Raw genomic sequence first — 22,909 nt, 5'->3', positions numbered from 1 at the left:
ATGCAGTTTTCAAGCTCTGAGTCTTGCCCTAGTTTATCAGAAACCAAAGCATATTCCCTGACCAAACATTAAAGGTGGGTAAACATGGACCAGTACCACCTCAGTGATGAAAACTTCATCCAATCAGAGATGCATGTTCCTGGATTTTCAGAGAGTCAAGGTCTGAACTGTAGTGACACTCTCAACCTTAAGCTGTGTCCAGATACAAGAGACATAATGTATACTGGCCTAAGCAGCCTAGATATGGATCCTAGCCTTTCAGCTGCAGATATGGCTAATGACACTTTGGAGGACAATTTAGATGCACTGTCTTTGTATTCTGTGAAGGACTGTGATTTTGTTAAACTCCTTGATGAGTCTGACTTTGGCTCACAGCCTTCTTTGTGTGGTGAGTACATTGGAATCTCCTTTGGTTGTAATTTTACAGTTCAGTGTAGCCAGAATTTTTCAGTAGTTAATTTAGAAGCTACAGTAAACCTAGTGATAATCTCTTTGATGTAGAGACTTAGGCTTCTAAGTCACTTAGGTGCTTTTGAAAATATTGCCAGTCGTCTTTATTTGTCTTGTAAATTGTCATGCATATTTATAGCTCTATAGAAAATAGTTACTAATAATTATTGTAATATTTAATAGGAATATTTCCCCTACGATTCTGTTCCCTTAAAATTGTACTGTGGCTAGGAATACACTCTCAGTTCAAAGTCTTTGCAATTTGATCTCCAACTGCAAATGGAAAATTTAAAAAAATTAAAGTAACAGATTTGTTAAATATGCCGCTAACATCTACATTACCAGCTTTCCCTGAAGCATAGAAGAGACATTCTGTTTAATTCTTGTAGTTCAAATTCTCTGAGAAATGGATTTAGCAGAATGGGCTTTCTCCAAAATTTGTGATTAGAAGTTAAAAGGAGAATGTCCTTAGTAAAATACTGTTCTTGAAAGAACGGTACCATCACTGCTAATGCAGATCAGTGATCATGCAAAAGTTCGAGGAACTATTAAGACAGAAAAAACAAAAAGACACAACTGGGAGCACTCAAATAAGAGAATGATAGACATTTTTTGATACAATTTGGTGCATCTTTTATTTAACTGATTAGGCCAACTAATAAAATCTGTAGTATATCTACCTCTCTCCTTTATCATTCTGGTTTATAGGTAATGAATCTTAGATTTTTGAAGACAATGTAAGCTTAGTGGCTCAATGGATTTATTAACTAGTCAGTCATCTTTGGTGACCTTGGTTTAAATATTCATTAGATCACAAGTGCAAAATAATTTGTAGGAGTCTCCTATGTCCATTTTTGTCCAAAAGAGGGAAAGCATTATGGCAGAATTCAGTTCAGTTGACACTGCTCAAGAGATTCAGGACTGAAATAGCAAGTCACAACTGAGGTGCATTGTCAGAGCTGTGTGAGGGCAGAGGCCTCGAATATCAGTGGTCTTGCAGATCACAGGCTACGTTGTAAGACACAAAACTGTGGTGCATCATTCTTGCACTAGTTACCCTATCCTGTAACTAGGCTCTGAACGAAAAATTTAGAGGAATTAAAAAGAGAAATCTATGAAACCTTACATTATTGGGGTGATTTAATAAGACACTGTATGTTACCTAATGAGTATAACTTTCACCCTTTATTTAGAATTGGGACTTCCTATCCCAGCAGCACCTAAAGAAGTTGAACAGGAAGGCAAGTCCAGTTCTGGTAGTGCCAGGAAAGGGAAGCATCAGCACAGCTCTCCTCAGAACCCTGTCCTGGATTGCAGTCTCTGTGGGAAGGTGTTCAGCAGTGCCAGCTCTCTTAGCAAACATAACCTGACTCACAGCCAGGAACGGAAATACATCTGCAAAATCTGCAGCAAGGCTTTTAAACGGCAGGACCACCTGTATGTAGGCGTTTACTAATATAAAGGCATAAAACTGTGTTCAGTTTATGTTTAAAACAGTGTAGATAGAATTCACTTCAGTAGTACTTCACTTTCCTGTTTCAGTTTGGTTTAGATGCACAGTTACACTACTTGGTACTTTGGTGTGGGCATTTGTCAGGCCAGCAGACCCCATCAAATTACACTGCAAAACTATATCAGTAGCAGAAGCAAGTTAGTTCTAGAATTTCCAGAGCATATTGTTGCAGAAAGGGCCTCACATGATCATATAAGACATAGTTCAGCTTCAGAAGACTTGGTAAGCTTGTATTGCGCAATAGCAACTAAGAACCTTTTATTTTTCTTTCTGATCAGTGGTCCAGGGAAAAGCTTACTGGTGTGGGAAGTACTTGTACTGGACAGCCAATTCTTGTGTGGTTTTAGCAGCCAATATATTGTGAACTGCAGTTAAAGATTAATTTTTCACACCATTAATAACTGGGATTCTGTTTTTCAAATGGCATATACACCTCTACCTCAATATAACACGACTCGATATAACACAAATTTGGATATAACGCGGTAAAGCAGTGCTCCGGGGGGGCTGGACGGCGCACTCCGGTGGATCAAAGCAAGTTTGATATAACACAGTTTTACCTATAACGTGGTAAGATTTTTTTGGCTCCCGAGGACAGCGTTATATCGAGGTAGAGGTGTATAGCATTTGTTCTGATCTCCAGTGGTTCTTGAAGTATTGGAACTTCAGTGGTCTATTCTGGTTTCTTGATGTAGCAGTGCTGGACATCGGACCAGTGCAAATGCCAGTCCCAGGGAACAGGCTGGAGGTTTCAGTCCGTATTATATACAGACATATTTTGGATTAATATGTGTCCTTTGAAAGTGTTGTTCTGCCCTAAAAGTGTCTCCATAGAAAGGGCATTGTGGTGTTCCATATTCATTGTTTCCCACTGGTTTCTATATCAAATTTGCTTTGCTTACAAGATGATTTTTCTGATTGCAAGCTCCTCCCCGCCTCCCCCAAGCTCAGTGAGATTGATAGAGAAGCAGGATTTTTTCCACTTCATGCATTTAAAGAAGCTTTGCTGGCCAAATTAGATCCTCATTTTGGTCTGTGTTCATTGTTTTTATGTTATGCCTTCAATGAAACCTGTGCAACTCCATTACCCTTTGGTGGGTTTGCACAGGTGTAATTCAGGGCATAATTGGAAGAGAATAGGGTTGCAATGATGTTATTTAAGGACATTATTTTGTCTGCTGTACTTCTGTAACTTGTGAGAATGCAAAAGAACCTAGTTTGACTCACAGGGGACAGGATGAATTTCTCAGTGCTGGCAGTTAAAAAACATCTTTTTTTGAGAGTTTTGAGAACTAGAAGGTCAGTTTTGAATTGGATTCAACGTTAGGCAGCCGCTGCAGATGATGAAGGGGGGAGTGATGTAATTCTTCCTAGAGTGAAAAAAAAAACCGCAGCTGTGTGGACCCCTCCTGCTTTAGAGAGCCCTAATCGGACTTTGTTTTACACTCTGTCAGACCTCTTTGAGTTCTGTAGGAGTTGCACTGGATATGTCAGTGCAGAATTTGACCTTCAGGATTTAATAAAACCGTAGAAGTGATAACTGAAATAGTTCAGAAAAGAAATGATTTAATTTATGCTAGTCATTTTAATATGAGTCTTCTATTCTGTCTTTTGCCTTTTTACCTCAGGAGTGGACACATGCTAACACACCAGAAAACAAAACCATTTGTGTGTATAGAACAGGGATGCAATAAGAGTTACTGTGACCATCGATCGTTGCTTCGACATTATGAAATGCAACATGGCTTGTCTATCTTGAAGGAGGCCACCTGTGATGACGATGCCTGTAAGGTCTCATCACCTTCTCATGATGCATTTGTCCAAAGAGGACAAGGTAGCTTGAGAACAGAGAGGCTGGCTGTTCACTCTCAATCCAAATCTCCAAATCCTAGCCTGCCCAACAGAGACCTACTGAAATGTATTGTTAGCAGCATTGTAAATCAGAAGCTTCCATCAACTCCAGCATCGTCTGCAAAGGACTTGAAAAGTTCACTGCAGTCTTGCTCCTCTGCAGCTGATCAGGTTTCTTGCATCCCATCTAGCACGACTGCACTATTTGAAGCTACAGGTGACAAGATGGTGAAGGAGCATTATCCTTGCCAAAAGAATGCCACCTCTTCCAATGTGTATGCCATAATAAATCCTGGTGATTTATCTGTGATCACACCAGGAGAAAATACAGTTAGCAGTTTGACTGATACATCCCCACTTTCAGAATCACAGTTTCCTTTAGAGACTACAGGTTTGGAGTATTGGCCGAACAGCACTTTACCTTGTTTTCCATTATTCAGAGGCCAGAAGATTTCTGCAAACTCCTCCCATCAGTCAGGCAGTAATTTTCAGTGGATCAGAAACATGCCAGTTTGTACTAAAGGCAAAGGGAATAGTGTTTATATTAATCACAATCCATCTGTTACAGCTCAGAATATTTCAGGTGGGTTTCCTGGACCTTCTCACGCGTTCGACTCATTTGCACAGATGTATGAATGTCCAGATGCTCTGTCAGTTGCACTTTTGAAGACCCAAGGGGAAATCTCAGGTGAAACAAAGCTCAGCAGTTTTGAGGAAACCTTTAGGCCAACAAAAAGACAAGAATGTGACATTGATTCCTGTCACTGGCAGAACATTCAGAAGCATAGTGTGTTACAGAATGACGCTAACCCACACTTCAGGCAGCTTTTCATGGAATCCTCAGTGAACCAGGAGCATATGCAAGTGCAGCAACACCTGCTCCAAATGTTCACCAAATCTCAACACATTTTGTCCCACACCCAGGTGGTGGCTCCAACACAGAAAGCAACTTCTGAGGTGAAACAGACTATAGAAAAACCACTCCAAAATGTATTGCAACAGCAGCAGCAAGCTGACATGATTCACTCTCTTCTAGAGCACACAGAAGGTGAAGGGTCTCCCATGTATATGCAAAAGACTTTGACCCAGTATCAGAAGGATGTGTCATCTGTTAGTGAGGAACAAGACCAAATAGAAAGGCAGCAAGCAGCAGTTGCTTTGCAGTCTTCTCAGTCCCTGTCTGACCCTCTCATAAATTCAGACTCTGTTTACTCTGCCAAGCAAACTAGACCCTTGAAAGGCTGTGTGGCATTCAGAGATACTGACAACCCAACCCAACCCCAGGCTGTAGTATGTGATAAAGCCCTGGGAAACTCTACTTCTGGGAAATCACGTCAGTGGGAAAATAATGCTTTTGTATATAGCGACAAAGAGAAAAATGAAAGATATTGCAAAGGAACAGGTGGCAAACTACATTCCAGCAGCGGTAGACCTCGACGCTTGCCCAGTGTCCGAAAAGAGAAGCTAAAGTTTGACCTATCTTGCACAGCTTCTCCAAGTCAAGTGGCCATGGCTTCCTTTTCATTACCTGGGACTTCACCCAGTCATGTGACTGAAAGGAAACACAAACTAACCATTTTTAATAGGATTCAGGTATGTTCAAATCTTCTTTTATTTTTTAGTGAATAAAATAAAAATGTTTACATTTTTAAATAAATTGAAAACAGAGATGGCATTTTAATGCTTAGAGCGGGGAATTAGGAATCAGAAATCCTGGCTTTTCCTATTGAAAGTCACTGGGAGGTATGCATCTAACTCATATGGGTGCTTTTGCATCTTTAAGTATCTAAATAACTTTGTAAATTTGGCCCTCTGTGTCTCAGATTCTCCATCTTTAAAACGAGGATAATGATATTTACCAGCCTTTGAGAAGTCCTGACACATTATTGGAGCAGTGACTCAAGGCATCATTTTTTAGCTGGGAAGTGAAACCACTATTGTAACCCTTGTGGTTCAAAACAAAACAAAACCACCACCTAAGCTAGTCTTCATGAAAATTAGGGTGTAATGTAAATATATAGGGGAAGTTATTTTAAAATGAAGACTTTTTGTACCAAATTTGTACAGAAGGCTGCAGTTTGTAGTGGAAATACTCACACATTTTAACAGGGCTGTGCTAGTAGACTATGCTAATAACTTCTTGTGGAGAGGAATCAAATTGGAATATTGATTCTGGATTGTGATGGGATTTTAATCAGCTCATCTGAAAGCAAGTGTTAATGTAGTTGCAGAATAAAACTTTTTTTCAGACTAAAAAAAAAATCCTCAGCATTGAAAATATTCAGTATTCCACAGGATAAAGAAATAGTTTCACAGTTACTGTTGGTCTTGATGGCTTTGTCAGGATCATATTACTACATTATTTTAACATGTGGGAGAAATGCTCATAATTCATTCAGTTCTTCTAGTGAATGATGTATTAGGCGTAGTCACTAATCAGTGAAGATATCTTTCAGTGCTCCCCTGGGTTGCACTGAAATATTTCTTTGCTTTTCATAAATCAAAAACAGTAAAGCTTAGCCTGACATCCTTCACACTTGGTAGTCTGACCGGATCCTTATTTCTTGTACCTTTTTTGCCAGTGTTGCTGTATTAAACTTCATCTTGAAGGGTGTGGTAAAGTGGGACCAACGTTCTTTTAAACAGCACATCAATTACATTTTTCTTTTATTAGGAATACAAGTATGGGGCAGTTAGATGTGCTTTTAACCTGAGATCTGAAAATACTTTATACTGGTTCATGAAGGGGGTTAAATTCACCTCTGTTTTATAGTTTGGAAAACTGGGGCACAGAGATGTTACATGCAGTATTAAGTTAGTTTCCAGTCTGGAGTAGAACCTAGGGTTCCTAACTTTAGGTACTGAGCCTTAACTACTGGACTTCATTGTTTCCCTGTGTTCTTTTAAGTGTTTTTTGTTAGTGTTGACAGCTTTAGACTCACCAAAAATAATCTTTAGCATTTACATGGCCCTTTACATATTTCAGAGTGCATTAAAAACATTAACTAATTAATTCAGTGCCAGAGGTATAAAAATGATTTAACAAGATGAAGTCTCACAGGATGCTTCGTAAAGCCTTTCACCTAGGTTCTTGGTTCAACTTGGGCTCTGGTCAGTAATAAAACATTGCTAGCATCAGACTGTTCAGGGAGCTTTGTGAAAAGAGTCAGTACAATAATGGACAGATGTCCATATAGCACAAATCACTTTCTCATTTGGGAGTAGCTAGTGCCTAACTGCTTGCATCAGCAGAGAAATCGGGCTAAATAGTTACACACAATGAACTTCTCACCCTTAAAGATAGTCCTTTCAGGTCAGAGATGAGGTTCATTGATGGAATGGGGTAGGGAAGCTGCTTACAATAGTGCTGCCCATGCTGTACGTGTTCTGTGGATAAATAGGAGTTTTGAGTCTCCAACGTTTTGTGGAGAGTCATTTTTGTTTTATTGATTATTAGTTGCTGACTTCCAGCCCCATGCAGCCTGATGACATCTCACCGTCATGCACTACTCTGATGGAAAGTTTATTTGCATGCTTTTGTCCAGGCTCTGCCTGAGCTGCTGCTGTTTCTGCAGGCCATTTGGTCACCTGTCATCTATGCACTGAGGAATTCCCTCCCTGTTCCATACTGCGGAGGCAGGTGCTGAACCACCTCTGTGGTACTGTTCCCCACCTTCCCCCTGGAACCATGCAGAAGGCTCTCTATATTCTGGGGCCTGCTATTTCTGCAAGAGGGGTGAGATGCTGGCTGGGCCAGAAGAATGCCAGCACTAGGAAACCTGCATGGGGCTCAGAAGCTATAGGAACTCTCTTAACTGCTTGAAGTCTGTATGGGGCATCTTGCTTCCTTCCCAAATCCCTGCATGTGGCCACCAAGCATTAGGAGTCTAAGAGATTGGAATGTAGGAGGAGAGGATCCTCCCTCTCTGGCATTCTTCTGCAGGAGGTTACTTTCTCTGTGCTGCTGATTGCTCTCTCTTTGAGAGGGTCCTGTAATGGGAAATATGCAACTTATGATAAACGAGTGGTGTTGATTGGAACTCATGTGTTATTTGTATATGCACACAAGGGTTATGAGAATAAATTCATTAATGTTTGTAAAGGGCTTTGGGATCCTGTAAAGAAAGTTTCTAAACCATGTAACTGCAAAGTGTTATTTTTAGGAATGAAACAACTCAGAAGTTCCATGTCTTGTTTCAGGATGGAATAACTATTGGAAGTTTCAATCATGGACAGTATAACATCTGGTTTTGATTTTTTTTTTTTAACTCAGGGTGGAAATATCTACAGCCTTACTAATGCAGTGAGGGAAGAAAACTTGTCAGCTGGATGGTAAGCAGGGTACACTGTAGTCTTGACAGAGCTTCAAATAAAATAATGTGACACAGATTTTTATTTGTACTTTTAGGTTTGGCTTCAAGTGTGTATGTTAGCAGTAAGAGGCCGAATGATGTATTTGTCTGTTCCTTTAGGGTTGGATTTTTACATAGCCGTTTTTTTTCTGTGGCGAGCTCTGAGATTATGCTAATTAATAAGTGTTTGAATTAGAGCCACAAGGCTTTCATAAAACTACTTTCTCACCCACAAGCATGAAAGCCATATAGCAACTTAACTTATGTATGACAGAGGGATATTTGAGTGCAGTATTTAAGGTTATTAAGATGATAAAAACTGACCAGTCCTTTTCTTTTCACACATGACCATAATGAATGAGAGTTCACGATGAAAGGAATGAAAGGAAAATTTAGAATAAAATTAAACGAGATTCACCCCTCGGCAAGAAGGGCTTCACTGGGTCTTAAGTTGAGCACAGGTCTTGTGCTGTGTTTCATCCACAATGAGTAGTCAGCCTTTGAAATTTATTGTAGGGGCAGAGAGTCAAATACCAAAGCTGGATTTTTAAAAGTGGATGGATAATTTTATGGCTAGTAATTTATTTAGGGCAAGTTTGTGCCCCGGTCCTCAGTGGCTGCATAGGGAAGTAAACACCCTTCCCCCTCCCTCTGTTCAGCTGCTTAGAACCTACCTGCATCACTACTTGGATGCTGGTGTAGAGAGCAGGGACTACACTCCTGATATTCCGTCCTCAAGTAAGCCATGGTCTGTCTTCCCATATGGCAGCCAGTGGAGCTGATCAGTTATTAAATGGGGAAGTAAGCTGTTCCCCGAAAAGGGGTGTCAGAGCCTACTTCTTCCTGGGGAAGGAGGGGAGGAACTGTGACTTTGGGTCACAGTTCATTCCTGGGGTTCCTTCTTGGGTGATGCAGCTATGTGCTGCCCTGTGCTTAAGTCTGAACCTTTGTGACACTTCCTGTGGTACCCAGAGCTGTGAGGCACCTTGCTACCACCAGCCCTTAGCGTTAGGGAGCCTTGTCTGTGCCTGACAGGGCTCAGCTCCCTGACACCACAAGCCTCAGGCGACAGAAGCACTGCCTTCAGGCTTCCACAGGCCCCATCCTCTCTTTACAGGTTAATGATAAGCACACTTCAACCCCGAACTCTCTGGAGCATCCTCCTGGAATATCCAGCACCTGTTCCATTGAACACTCACAGAATTCATAGATCCTCTACTCCCCAAGGAAGAGGACACCCCAGTGTTCCAGTTAGGGCTCAGGATCGCCACTCTGATCAACACACAGCACTTAGATATGTTTAGAGTAAAAACTAGAAGTAGTTTATTTAACAAAGAACAGAGATTGGAATGGCTACATATAAAATAAAATCATAACATGCTTTGTAGAGCCGAAACTTAATGAACAAGACATCATATCATATAGAGGAAAAGCTCACTCAAAATCCTTCCAGTGTATTATAGCCAGTCTTGGCTGTAATCTTCTGTTCATGAGACAAGTCATGTCCTCTTGCTTCCTCAGTGGAGAGATCCCCTGTGTCTCTTTGCAATCCCAGATACATCCAAACAGTCCTTTGATCTTTATTCATAAATAGGATAGCCTCCTGTTTATTGTTCTTCCCGGTGGCCTCCCTCTCTTGTTGACCTTGCAGTCTTTTAATTAGCATCTGGCCCCACATGCACATAGGCTTACCTTGTGAGACACATGGTGCATAATAGACATTTGTCCAAACAGAGAGAGAAGCCTCTCCTGTCCCCTAACCAAACAGAATCTGTCCAAGGCTAGTTACCTCCTGGTGACCTGCTTTTAACTTCAAGGCTTTAAGAACATAATTTCCAGTATAGATATGTAACTTCCTAAATATTACCTATACATACATTACAAAGTGATTAATAATCAGTGGTTGTTGATAGAGACTTCACATACCACTCTTTGGTATCACATACCATCAGACCCAGGGGATTCCTATACATCCCTGTGCAGCCTGGGGGTTCTCTGCCACTTGGCACCAGGAGGTTTCCTGGGTCACAGCCTTGTAGTCCAATCTAATGAAATTCAGTTGAATTCAATGAAGTTGCACAGGTGTAGCTTGAGGGCAGAATATGGTCCACTGATTTAATTCTTCTGTAGACATTGCATAGATTAATTTAATATAATTCTTCATTTAAACTGCACAAACAGCTGCCTTTCCTACAGTGCCACTAACCATGATAGATATGCCAATAATTTTCCATCGTTAAGAAATTGATTGACATTTATTAAGAATCTGAAGAATCTATTCCTGGTCTGTAAAGACAAAAAGTCACAGTTTATAGTGAGCAAGTGTCCACATAAAAAAAAATCACCCACACATCAAGGTAGTGTCCTTCTCTCTCTCCGCATCCTCTATTTCTATCCCCAGGAGATGAGCCAAGGACTGAATGGACCATAAGGTCTGAACTCATCTCTCATTCTCACCCCTAAGGTGGTCCCTTCACATTAGGGTGGTAGGTGTTTCGGTGTTGGAAAGCATGAACTGCTTTTGCTTTGTTAGTATTGTGGATAGAGGACTCGAGTCTCCGGAGCTGTTAATCTGCTACCATTCATCAGCACAAAATTCACTAGGGGAAGAAAATAAAAGGAAAAACAGCACACATGTAACACATGTTTTCCAATGGCAACATCAAAATTACAGAAATTCCATATGGTATGTTTAATGCATGGCTTAAGAAAATACTCAGCAGGATTTTGAATGCAGGCCATCATTTTTAGAGGAAGTGGTGTGGAGCTCTGTTTAAGCTCGAAAGCTTGTCTCTGTCACCAACAGACGTTGGTTCAGTAAAAGATGTTACCTCGCCCACCTTGTGTTTCTGTTTTTGGAAAAGGCATTTCTGCATAGTTGGTAACAGTAGTACAACTGCCTGTAAATGCTCAAGAGGGCATTTCATTACATCTCCTGTTTAAAACTATCTTTCTAACATGGATGATTTATGTCCCAGTGGGGATTTTTCTCTGGTTAACATAGTTTGCTGATAAATGAACTGTAGAGACTTCTTTTCCAGCTCGACATAAAATGAGATCTAAAGAAGGGAATGCAAGCATGCACCTAATATTGATAGAGACTAAATTGCAAACAGGAGTTCAGCTTCATAATGTTAATTTTGCATCCTTTTACCTTGTTTTCCACGCTTAGTAATAACACCAGTGGTGTCCCTGCAGATGGGAGCAGATATGCAAGTGGTTTCATTTGCAAGACCTGCAGTCAGCTGTTCTACACCAAGAAAGGTTTAAACAGCCATATGTGTTTCCAGAGTGAACAATGGCATTCACCACCAGGGAAAATGGAACAGCAGGTAAAGGGAAATTGAATCCCTCAGTGCTTGTTAGTTAATGGAGTTTGAAATAAAGTCACAAGGATTCTTAAAACCTGTTCCTGGCCTATGGGGATAAAAATGTCTTGAAGCAACTTAACCTTTGTATTGAAAATTAAGAATAATAGGATAGAGTCTAGAATTCTGGAGTATCAGACACCCTTCAAGTGGTTATTGTTCAATAGGCATCCTTAAACAATTGCAATGTTTCAAAACAGTGCTGTTTCCCACAAAATTTTCTACTATATAGACACGGAATAGTGCTGAAAATGGTCACTTTCTTTTTATAAGATAGAATTTTTAAAGTGCGTCTACTGTGGCAGCACAGTCTTAGGGTTTGAGAGCTAAGTTTGGAGAGGAGTGTGGCATAATGGTTAGAATAAGGGACTGCTACTTATGGGTTCTATTCCTGGTTCTGTCACTAATTTATGTTACTCTGGAGAAAGTCATTCAAATCATTGGGTCTTAGTTTTTTCCATATATAAAATAGTGATAATAATAATGATCTAATGCAGAAGGATATTATGAGAATTAGTTGTTTGCAAAGCACTTTGAGATCCTCAGATAAAAGATGCTATGAGATATGCCTCTTATTATTATTATTTATTAGAATTTTTTATGTTAAGGTGTACAGTGCAGAAAACTTAAACCCTCAGAAATTGTCACTCAAGCCAATAGGAGATGGAAACTCTCCATCAGAAATTAAGAAACCTTTAGAAGACGTAACAGTGGCACCTCTTGTGATCCCAGTCTCTGTACCTGTGACAGCTATGAACCAACAGACCAAGAACAAAGTGGGTTGTGATTTGTGTTCTTCTGAATGGTATACATTGACTTTAATGGGATAACTTCTGTGAGCAATTGTTCACCAGTATGTGAAATCCATCCCTGCTCAGAGGGTTACCAAAAAGCCTATGTACCACGTAGGTCCTACTTAAACCCCTAAAATAGAACTTAAGTGGCACTTCCCTTGTGGCTTTCTATACAGCAGTGGATTTCATTTCAGCATAAGGGGTTCATCTGGACCTATGAGATTAATCAATTAGAAATATATAAATACGTTAATCCAGTAAACCACTTTGAGTTGCATAACATTTGGAGATTGTGAGAAATGTCTGAATTATGATGTAAGCCTTGTATTTGACTTTTGGTTTTGTGAAAAAAAATATTTGGGATTACACGGTTAAGGCAGCATTGAACTGAGTTTATTTAATTTGTTAAATTTGAAAAAAAGTAATTTGTTCTATGTATCTTGCTAGTAATTGCCTTCTCTGGTAATTCTTTGTCACCAGTAGCAATATTTTAACTAAGAAGTTAGCAAATAGGCTTTCCTAGAAAAATTATTAGGAAAGCATTTCATAGACTTACTTTGCTATCAGCACTGGTTAGTGAATTTGATTATTGTGTAGGATAATTATTTGGTTTAAAGCAAATTAGAATATATCGGAACTCTTTAGGAAGGATTCACAACGATAACTCTCTCAGTGCTACACGATTACAAGGAAACTTACATAGGACTCTAATTTACATTCCTTGCTCACATGAATACTTCCGTTGATTTAAATGGGATTACTTGCATGAGTAAGGGCTGCAGAAGAGGGTCCTTTCTTTAACTCTGCTCATAAATCTTAATGTTTGCTGTTAATTATTAGTCCCGAAATGATGGATCACAAAAGTGAGATTCTGGAAAACCCCCAAACATGCAAACGACATGAGTCTCATGTAATTTCAAGCTTTCTCTTCTGTTAAATGATTTTAAGTGCCTCATGTTGGTCATAAGCCACACATCTTAAATGCCAGAGACTCACACTTGTTACCCTTGTTCCTGTGGTCAATTAAAATTCCAAATGAAATGTCTCCTCAGGTTATTGAAAAGGAAAGCCAGAGTGAGAAGGATCTCAGAAAAAGTTTGCCCCCAAAAAAGAGGAAGAGGCAGACTCGTCCCAAATCGCTCTTTATCCCACCTCCACCTCCGTTGTGTGCTGAGATGCAGCCAGCCATGATGGGAGGATGCCATGAGAGTAATCTTCGATCACCTGTCTACATGGTTGACCACCTCCTGAGAGACTTATTCCAAAACTCTCCATATACCCCACCTCCTATGCTCAGCCCAATACGGGAGGGATCAGGACTTTATTTCAGCACTCTTTGTTCTTCCTCTACTTATGCTGATCCCAACAAGCTGTACAGTACCATTCTAGGTAATAAAAACCACAGTGTTCACATTCAGCTAATAATAATAATAGAAAGAAATCCAGTTTGCTGTCATTAGCTTTATGGCCCCAGATTATCTGTTGCCCTGACCTTTGTGCAGACATTTAATACAATGCAAAATGGATGTAATTGGTACTAAATTAGAAAGGCCCACCCTTTTGCACTGGTGTCAATGACACAATGTAAAGATCAATGGAAAATCTGGATCTATATGTCCAACAATGTAAGTTAAGAATGAAAACTGCTCAACTAACTTTTTTTGCACTACTTTTCTGTTATGTTGATCTAAGCATTAAAAGCATTTGACAGTTACTCCAAAATGTACAAATATTAGTATAGAGGCATCAACATTCAATCATTATATATGTTTCTATTCCTGGTGCCAAATTCTACCAATCCTAGAACAGTTGTACACACACCTTCACTCTGAAACAGTGTAAAATACGCATTAGTATACCCCTGTATTTTCCAACTCTGCAGTACAGTGCAAAGCTCTCCCTCCTCCAAGGTCTGATTATTCATTCTAAAAGCATGTATAATCTGTGGTTGGGTTATATTCGGGGGCCACTGCTGAGTTAGGGGCGTACAGACAACCAGGGAGAATAGGAGCAGACGTCTTCCAGCTTGTCCTTCCTGTACTGGCAGCTGGTTTCTGAAAGGAGGAATGCACCTGCCAGAATTTGGCTCCAGATATTATATTTAATGTTGTATGGTATTTAGATTTTGTTTATGATTCCAAGATAAAGATCTGTTGTGCCTGTGGGATGACAGCTTGTGATGAGCAGTCAAAAAAAAACAAAACTGAAAAATTGTGTGAGGATGTTCCATATTGAGGGCCTGTTCTTGGAAGGCATAGTCATGTGAGTAGTTCCACTGAAGTCAGTGGGAATTCAAAGAATTAAATAGCTTCAAAAGTAATTACCGTGACATTTTCGATGAGCATGGCAAGTAAGGCCAAGGGGAAGAGTCTTCTGAGTATATTTATCTTCAATGTATTTCTATTTTTTAGGCAGAATGGATAGAGACTTTGGATTCTCTCTTGTGAAAGATAACACCAAAATCAGCATAAAGCCGTAAGTTGGGGCATAATAATAATAATTAATAAAAAATTTCACACTTCCCCATTTGTCAGTACTGTAGCCTTAAACAAATGACGGGACACATCATTATGAGAATAGAGCTGTTTCCCTCCCTGTACAGTAACCTTGGCTACTGAAGAAGATGGGATAACTGGACTAGCTGGACCATTGGTCCGAGGCAAGGAGTGAGAAAGTTTCAGTGCAAGACAGATCCCATCATACAAGCTAGTCATTGGCAAAATATTTGCATATGAGGCTGTGGGTTTTCTGTAATTCCGTAGACCCAAAGTTATTATTTCGACTCTGAATTGTCAGCGAGCAGCACAATCCTAGGGGCAAGAGAGAATGGAATTCATGAACATATGGAATGGAAAGCAGTGCTTGAAATGCGTGGAGTGTCGTTCGGGGTTAAAGAAGGGTCTAGGAGTAGTTTGTTGGGTTCAGTTCTTGACTCGGACACTAATTTGCTGTCAAGTTCAGGCACCACTTCAGCACATGCCTAACTTTAGGCACGTGAGCAGATCCATTGACTTCAATGGAGATACTCATGTGCTTAGTGTTCCGCACATTCTTAAGTACCGTTCTGAATTGGGCCCTACTTAGCACTTCACTAGACCGTTCCATCTGAGGATCTGAAAGTGTTTTACAAACATGAATGAATAAAGCTTCACAACAGCCATATGAGTTATGTTAGTATTAGTATTCTAATAAAGAGAATATTCTCATTTGGAAGAATGCTCTTGTGCTTTAATCACTATACCATGCTGTTCTTACCTTGCTTAAATTTCACTTCCTCTTTCTGTGCCTCAGTTTATTGATCCTTGAATAGGAATAGTAACACATACCTGCTTCACATTTGTATTGTGATCCTTAATTAAATGGTTGTAAAGCACTCAATGTTTGGAGCAAAGGAACTGTATAAATGCAGAGTGTTACTGCATCGATTTAAACAAAGTTTGACTGTGTTATTCCTGATGTTTGGTCAAGTCATTCTATCATGCATTCCTTTTTTTCTACACTCCCCATTAAAAAAGGAACTTGGAAAATGTTAATAGTGGGGAAAAATACAATTTTAGGAGACTGAGAATCTTGGCTATTGCAACTACAATGTTTTAAAGGCCTTTTAAAATAACATTATCCACCTCCCTCTTCCTTCACCCGCACACAAATCTGTCATTTGGCTGGTTCTCTCACTGTCTTGCATCATTGGCCGAATTAATAGCATTTTTGGCCAGATAATGTCAGACGCTGGCCAAAGTGAAGTTGCAACAAAATATCCAGTGCTATCCCCATTAAACATTGACTAGATTATGCGTGAGGCTAGCATAATAAATAAAGATTGCTCTGTCTTTTCATTTTTTCTTGGGCTCTTTAGATATCCTGCTCTGTCATCTGTCATAGCCACCTTTCTTGTTATCCATTGTTAATTTCACCCTCTGCGTCTCAGTTTACATGTCTATTAGTATGTCTTTGACAATGGCCAATTCCAGATGCTTCAGAGGAAGGTGTAAGAACCATGCAGTTATGGCATAACCTGATACCAGGGAAAGATTTTTTTCCTGATTCCCCATTATTTAGAGATTGGCTTATGTCCTGAAGTAGGAGAGCTTACAGCACTTCCGAAACCCTTGTGTTTTTAAAAAATCCTTACTATTATAACTCTGAGTATTCTTATTACCCATATAAATGTCCATCCTTAACAGCCGTAATTCTGTGAACTATATTTTTGTCAACAGCGGTGACAGATGGTGATACTTAAAATACTTGGCTAGCAATTTTAAATATTTTACTAGTATGGAGTGAGTTTAATAGTGTGAGTGATATTGTGGTTCTTGTTAAATAGAAAAGGTGAACAGGGACTATATAGGCATTACATTCCTTTTGTTTGGGCTCTGATTACCTAAGGAAGGATAGAAACTTCTCTGATTGTCATTTGATGTGTAACATGGACAGACAGAGTGACAGTGCTACAGTAGTTGTGGTATAATGAAGTAAGATTTATCAAAGACGACTAATTCTGTTTGCAGTGAATATAGCAGTTATGTGTAGCTTGGCATCTAATGAAAAGCTAAGATCTGGATAACATATCCGGAAGGGGGTATTGTTAACAAGATTGCCCCATATGGGTTAGATATACGTAGTAACAAGATAATCTATAACAGGATTATCCTGCAATAAGACAACCCATTGAAGAGTTTCATGCCATTTACAAGAGCAAGAACTGTACGTAAAGGCAAACCCTAGAGCAGTGCATAAGGGGAAACTGTGAAAACCACAAGTCAGCAGAGCTGATTGAGAATTAAGGAGGATAAAAGTAATACTGGTGAAAAAGATCTAGATGTCCTAAGAGTTTTACACGCAGTTTAGTCACACAGAGTACTTGAACCATACCCGTTACACTGAATGCTCATTGTGGGGCCATCAGTTGAGGCTACACATCTATTCTAAGCCTTCTTTGATCCAGCCAAGGGTAAGATATTAAACCCATCGCTATATCTCTCACTGGGAATGATCTACAGCGCTGAACTGTTTTGTTCTTATATATAAAATACCAGCTCATAATTTCAAGACTGGCAGCAGGAGAACTGAAGTTGTGGCTTTCCCAGACAACTGATAGTGCTGGCACCTCAGTTCAGGCTTTCCTTCTCTGTCCTGCCAATATGCTTCAACTTACCTTTCCCTGCAGAGGTACTCCCAGTAGGTATAAGGTGTTCAGTCTCCTTGGCTCACTCACTCCTTGGCCTCAATGCTGAGTTTTCCAACAAGGACACCTGTTCTGATAGTAGTTTTTGTGATGTGGGTACCTGCCTTGTTGTAATCAATTACGTTTCATACAAGCCACTGAAGAGCTGAAATTCACGGTTAGTTACCTACTTTTAATTTTGTAGTTGCTCAGGGCCTGATACACTGCTGTGTTACTCTGGTTTTACACCAGTGTAATGTCATTGCTTTAAATGATGTTATATTGACATGAAACTGGAGTAATGCAGCAGTACATCAGGCTTTTGTTGGGTATAGACAGCTTCCTGGTCTGGGTCAACAGCATCAGGCTAGCGCTCTAAAAATAGGTGTGTAGACAACAGTTTGAAGTTGTGGAATGGGCTGGAACAGGGGACTCTGAAGCCAACCCCCTCCAGCTCGAGATGCAAATTTAAAGCACAGTCTACACAGCAATTTTTATACTGCTACCACAAATGCTGCTAGCCCAAGTTTATCGACCTGGGCTGGGAAGCTCACTCTCACCGGCATTGTAGACATATCCATTGTCTCTTGCTGTTTATCTGGGGACGGATAAGGTGCACTAGCTATGGTTTGCAGAAGTATTTGTGCGCAGCATAAATGACATATTTATTACACTGCATCTTGTTCATCTTTATGCTCTGAAATGCTGTATTGCTCTATGTGTGTTTGTGTTTATCTGCTTACTTATTGAGTTACCTTTGTTCCCAATTCATTTTCCCTCATCCCCCACTTTTTATTATTTTAGACACATTAACATTGGAAACCGGTTTCAGGCAGAGATACCAAACCTCCAGGATAGAGCATTTTTAGAAAATGATGAACATGCAGCATCGTTAGTGTGGAGACCCTGGGGAGACATCGCAACCAACCAGGAAACACAGGACAGAGGTGTCTTAAAAACGTTATCCCAAGACTATCACAAGATTTTATGATTAGAAATTGTTTTGCTGTCATTGCAACCTTGTGTTCTTTTTTAATTCTCTCCTTTTTTAACTGCATTGTGCTGTGGAAAATGTTAATTTTCTTGACCTCCTTCTCAACAGTTGCATTACAGGGAGGGAAGTGATTTGCTTAGTTTTGGGAGAGCTAAAGCAGTAAACAAATTAGACAGCCGTTATGCTCCCAGTGGCATCTCCTCGTCACAAATAGTCATGAACATCTCCATTAGTCTTCATTCATCTACAGTGAGTTTGAAAGAGGAGATGTTTTGCTTAAATACAGTGGTTTATCAGTGAGACAGCCACGCTTAAAACAGAGATGAGACATTTTGCCATTCTTTCTGTGTTTTACTGGTGGCCCATTTGAGTATCGCAATTGTTCTTTTTTCTTTAAAGCAATGTTCTCATGCACTTTTCCTGCCTCCATCACGGAACTTGACTCTACTTTCTGATTGTGGTTGCAGTAACAGGGCTACTAAATGTGGCCTGCTCCAGTGTGATGCCAGGGGGAGGGACCAATCTAGAACTAGCCCTGCATTGTCTGCATGAAGCACAAGGCAATATTCTGGTAAGAGCTAGTTATTTAGTCATAGGCAATAAGTGGCCAAGCTCTGTTCTTAGTTACAACTGGTGTGAATTTGAAGTAATTCAATTTTTCTCCAGGCTTATGCCACTTGTAACTAAGAGTAGAATTTGACCCAGTGTCTCTAAACTTAAATGCAGCCTACCAAATCTTATTGTTACTATCTGAATTTCTGTATCTTAGAATTATTAAACACCACTGGTGGTGCCTCCATATCTAACAGGCCGTCCAGAAAGATTTATCACTGTTTTCATTGGAAATAGTGTTAGCCTCCCATTGACTTCAGGGTCAGCCCCCCAAATTTGCTATTCCACTTTAGTAGCTTAGTGAATATTGTTTTGGGTTTTCACTATAGTTCAACTAGCAAGTCATTTCTGTTCCTTTCTGATTCAGGAACGCATACCTATTGAAAGAAAACGTGAATGTATTTAACTTTAAGGTTGTACTTAAGCTCTATTGAAGTCAATGAGATTGTATTTATGTGCTTTCCTGGACAGGGATGAATTTACACATCAGCTTAAGTGCTCTGCAGACTCTCAGAGACTAGGATTATATATAGAAATATACCTATCTCATAGAACTGGAAGGTCATTGAGTCCAGCTCCCTGCCTTCACTAGCAGGACCAAGTACTGATTTTGCCCCAGATCCCTAAGTGGCCCCCTCATGGACTGAACTCACAACCCTGGGTTTAGCAGGCCAATGCTCAAACCACTGAGCTATCCCTCCCCTGGTGAGATGAGTGTAGATATTATTATTTGGAGAAGAGGGATTTTAGTTTTTACACTGTATGTACATTTCTATGCACATTAAATGCCAAACTCAGATGCTTGGAAAGTTGTCACTGTGACCTTCTGTGTCACAGGGTCTGAGCTGCTCTGCTCAAGTGTAAAACTGAAATATAAAGAGCATTACTGTTTTCCTCATTTTGAAGAACATCTGTAAGCCAAGTCTTGCATTTTTAGAGTTTAAGGGCATAGAGCAGGAGTCCCCAACGTAGTGCCCGCCCGGCGGTGGAGCATCTGCCGAATTTCTGCGGCATTTCGGCAGCGACACCTCTTGATGATGCTGCTTGCTGCTGACAAGCGGCGTCACCGAGAGGCATCGCCGCTGAAATGACGCAAAAATTCAGCGGCATTTCGGCGGATGCTTCACTGCTGCCACGGTCCTTCGTCTGGCGCCCGCCAGTCAAAAAGGTTGGGGACCACTGGCATAGAGAATACAAGTTTTAGTAGCAGGAGCCTCTGCCATGCCATTTTCAAATTAACCTAAAATTGCTTTCAGTTGTATCCCCGACAGTGATTAACGATATATTTGTTATCATTACACTTACATCTGTCTGGCATTGGTTCATAAGATTAATTTTTTTGGTATATTAATTAGCCATACATTATTTTGTTACTTTGAAAGTCTTTTAAATGTATTGTAATAAAAAGGTTATACAATTCCCATTCTGAAAATTAAGAATCGCCAGACTGGATGAAACCCAAGGTAGATAGTCCAGTATGCTGTCTCTGCCAGTGGCTGGCACCAGATGCTTTAGAGGAAGATGTAAGAATCCTGCAGTCAGAAGATATGGGATAATTTGCCTCCCACATAGGTCTCATCCTAGTCTCGAAGAGTCAGAAATTGGTTTAAGACCTGAAAAACAAAGTATTATATCCCTTCCAAAATTTTTGTCATTTTTTACAACTCCGGACATTCCTGTTATCCATATAAATATCCAGTTCCCCCATTTTGAATCTTGTTAAATTCTTGGTCTCAACAACTTCTGTGGCAGTGAGTTCCACAGTTTAATTTCATGTTTGAAAAAGTATTTCTTTTTACCAGTTTTGAATTTCCCACTATTTAATTTAATTGACTGTCCCCTTGTTCTTGTGTTGTGAAAGAGAGAGAACAGAAGTTCTTGATCTACCTTCTGTTTGCCATTTATTATTTTATAGACTTTTATCATGTTCCCTCTTATTCATCTCCTTTCCAAGGTAAACAGTCCCAGTCTTTACAGTATCTCTTTGTATGACAGTGTAAGTTAAACCATCAAAGCCTTTTTTTGGGTCAGTGCCTCAATGCCCATTTGTGAGGGAAGCCATATGAAGAGCGCTGGATAATTTGTTTGATCTGCAGCAATATAGTTTCTCTTGTTTGTTTATGATTACATACAATTATAGAAATTTAGGGCTGGAAGAGACCTCAAGAGGTCACCTACCTAGTCCATCTACCTGTGCTGAAGCAGGGTTAAGTATACCTAGACCATCCCTGGCAGGTATTTATCTAACCTGTTCTTAAAAACTTGCAAGGACAGGAATTTAACAACCTCCCTTGGTAACCTGTTCCGATGCTTAACTATCCTTATAGTTAAAGTTTTTCCTAATATCTAACCTAAATCTGTTTAGCTGTAAACTAAGCCAATTACTTCTTGTCCTGCCCTCAATGGATATAGAGAATGTTTGATCTTTGTCTTCTTTATAACAGCCTTTTATCATGTCCTCCTTCTTATGGTAACCAACACACTTAGGATCTGGTCCTGCTGCTATTGAAGTAAATGGCAAACCTCTCCAAGGTCTACTGGCTTAGGGCCGAGTCATCTCTGAGCCAGTGCTGAGCCTAGTGCAAGGACTGAGAAGGGAGGCAGTGCGTCCCCCAGGGGCTTACTGGTTCACCTAACGCACAGGTTAGAACAGTCTTGGGGCTTGCACTAATTTGTGGCCCAGGTACAGTGGCTATTGTGGAACACTCTGGCCACATCCTCCTTCCTACAGTGTGCCCTAGATGCCCCATACTTTTTCTGTGCAGGGAATTGCTGCGGGGGAGTAGTCTGTCTTAGTTCCAGGCAGAGAAGGCTCATAAGCCTGGAGTGTCCCTGGCTGGGGGTGGTCTTATGGTTGCAGTGTAACTGCTATGCGTTGGCATATGTGGCACAAAATGACTGAAGCACAGGACAAACAACTCCCCTAATGTGGCTGGATGCTGCTACTTTTCTGTACAAGATGTTTGCACAATATGTATTTTTTCTTTTTAAGCTTGAGGCCTGATCTAAAGCCATTGAAATCAGTGGAAAGACTCCCATGGACTTCAATGGGATTTGGATCAGACCCCTAGGGAGCATTATATTACATTAGCATTGCCAACATGAGCAAATTCTTCTCTCAGGGATGCTGGCATGAATCACTAAAATCAGTGGATTTACATCAGCATAGCTGAGAGCAGAATTTACCTCCCTGCTTCTCTTTTGAGGGCTCTGATTACTTTCTGGATTAAATTGTTGCAGGAGGCCCTAGAGATGCTGCTGTTTAGAGGACCTCAGAAAGCTCCATCCCACCCACTTGCTGACTATTGTTATTCAGGTAAATTAAAAACAAAACCTGTAGTTCAGGACCAGTGAACTGGGATGCTAATAGACATGCAATAATTAGATAACACTGTGATTTGCCTTTAATTTTCTGCTTTAAAAATACAAGCGCTTTAAAAACTATAAACAAGAGATTCTTGCTAGAAAATGCGATCACCTTGTCAATTTGAGTATTGTTTACACTGTTTTCTTATGTTCAGTTCCCTTGTGACAGCATGACTCTTTAGTGACACCCAATGGGAGAAGTATGCTGAAACATGGCAATGACAGATGCTTGCTATTGTGTGGTATTCTTTTCAACGGTGCATATGTTTTATAGTATATGGTATTTCCTGTGTCAGTAGTAATTTGAGTTTTTCAGACTTTTCCAACATATTACTGATTACTGTTTTTGATAGGTTGGAATTAAGTTTCCCTGAGAGAAAAATGTATACATTAATAATCAACAGTTTTAATTTTGTAAGTGCGATGGTCCATTAAGCATGCTATG

At 40.1% G+C, this 22,909-nt stretch overlaps 1 protein-coding gene across 4 annotated transcripts in view; it reads left to right on the top strand.

Annotated features, from left to right (window-relative positions):
- Nucleotides 1–84: 84 nt before the first annotated feature.
- ZNF541 (zinc finger protein 541) overlaps nucleotides 85–22,909 on the top strand; it is a 37,983-nt gene continuing 15,158 nt past the window's right edge. For all 4 annotated transcript variants that reach the window (XR_007770268.1, XR_007770269.1, XM_050928396.1 and 1 more), the window contains exons 1-11: nucleotides 85–388; nucleotides 1,644–1,887; nucleotides 3,592–5,407; nucleotides 8,088–8,146; nucleotides 11,339–11,498; nucleotides 12,143–12,310; nucleotides 13,381–13,717; nucleotides 14,740–14,803; nucleotides 18,297–18,439; nucleotides 18,954–19,057; nucleotides 22,339–22,414. Coding sequence is in view for 2 of the 4 variants with exons in the window: in XM_050928396.1 (XP_050784353.1) it covers nucleotides 85–388; nucleotides 1,644–1,887; nucleotides 3,592–5,407; nucleotides 8,088–8,146; nucleotides 11,339–11,498; nucleotides 12,143–12,310; nucleotides 13,381–13,717; nucleotides 14,740–14,803; nucleotides 18,297–18,439; nucleotides 18,954–19,057; nucleotides 22,339–22,414 (3,475 nt within the window). In the remaining 2 variants the exon portion in view is untranslated. The remainder of the gene's footprint in view (nucleotides 389–1,643; nucleotides 1,888–3,591; nucleotides 5,408–8,087; nucleotides 8,147–11,338; nucleotides 11,499–12,142; nucleotides 12,311–13,380; nucleotides 13,718–14,739; nucleotides 14,804–18,296; nucleotides 18,440–18,953; nucleotides 19,058–22,338; nucleotides 22,415–22,909) is intronic.

The sequence above is a fragment of the Gopherus flavomarginatus genome, chromosome 18, assembly GCF_025201925.1.
Source record: "Gopherus flavomarginatus isolate rGopFla2 chromosome 18, rGopFla2.mat.asm, whole genome shotgun sequence".
In the NCBI taxonomy this organism is placed as follows: domain Eukaryota; kingdom Metazoa; phylum Chordata; order Testudines; family Testudinidae; genus Gopherus; species Gopherus flavomarginatus.
The sequence above is the reverse complement of the archived record's forward strand: the minus strand, read 5'-3'. Positions and strand labels throughout refer to the sequence as shown.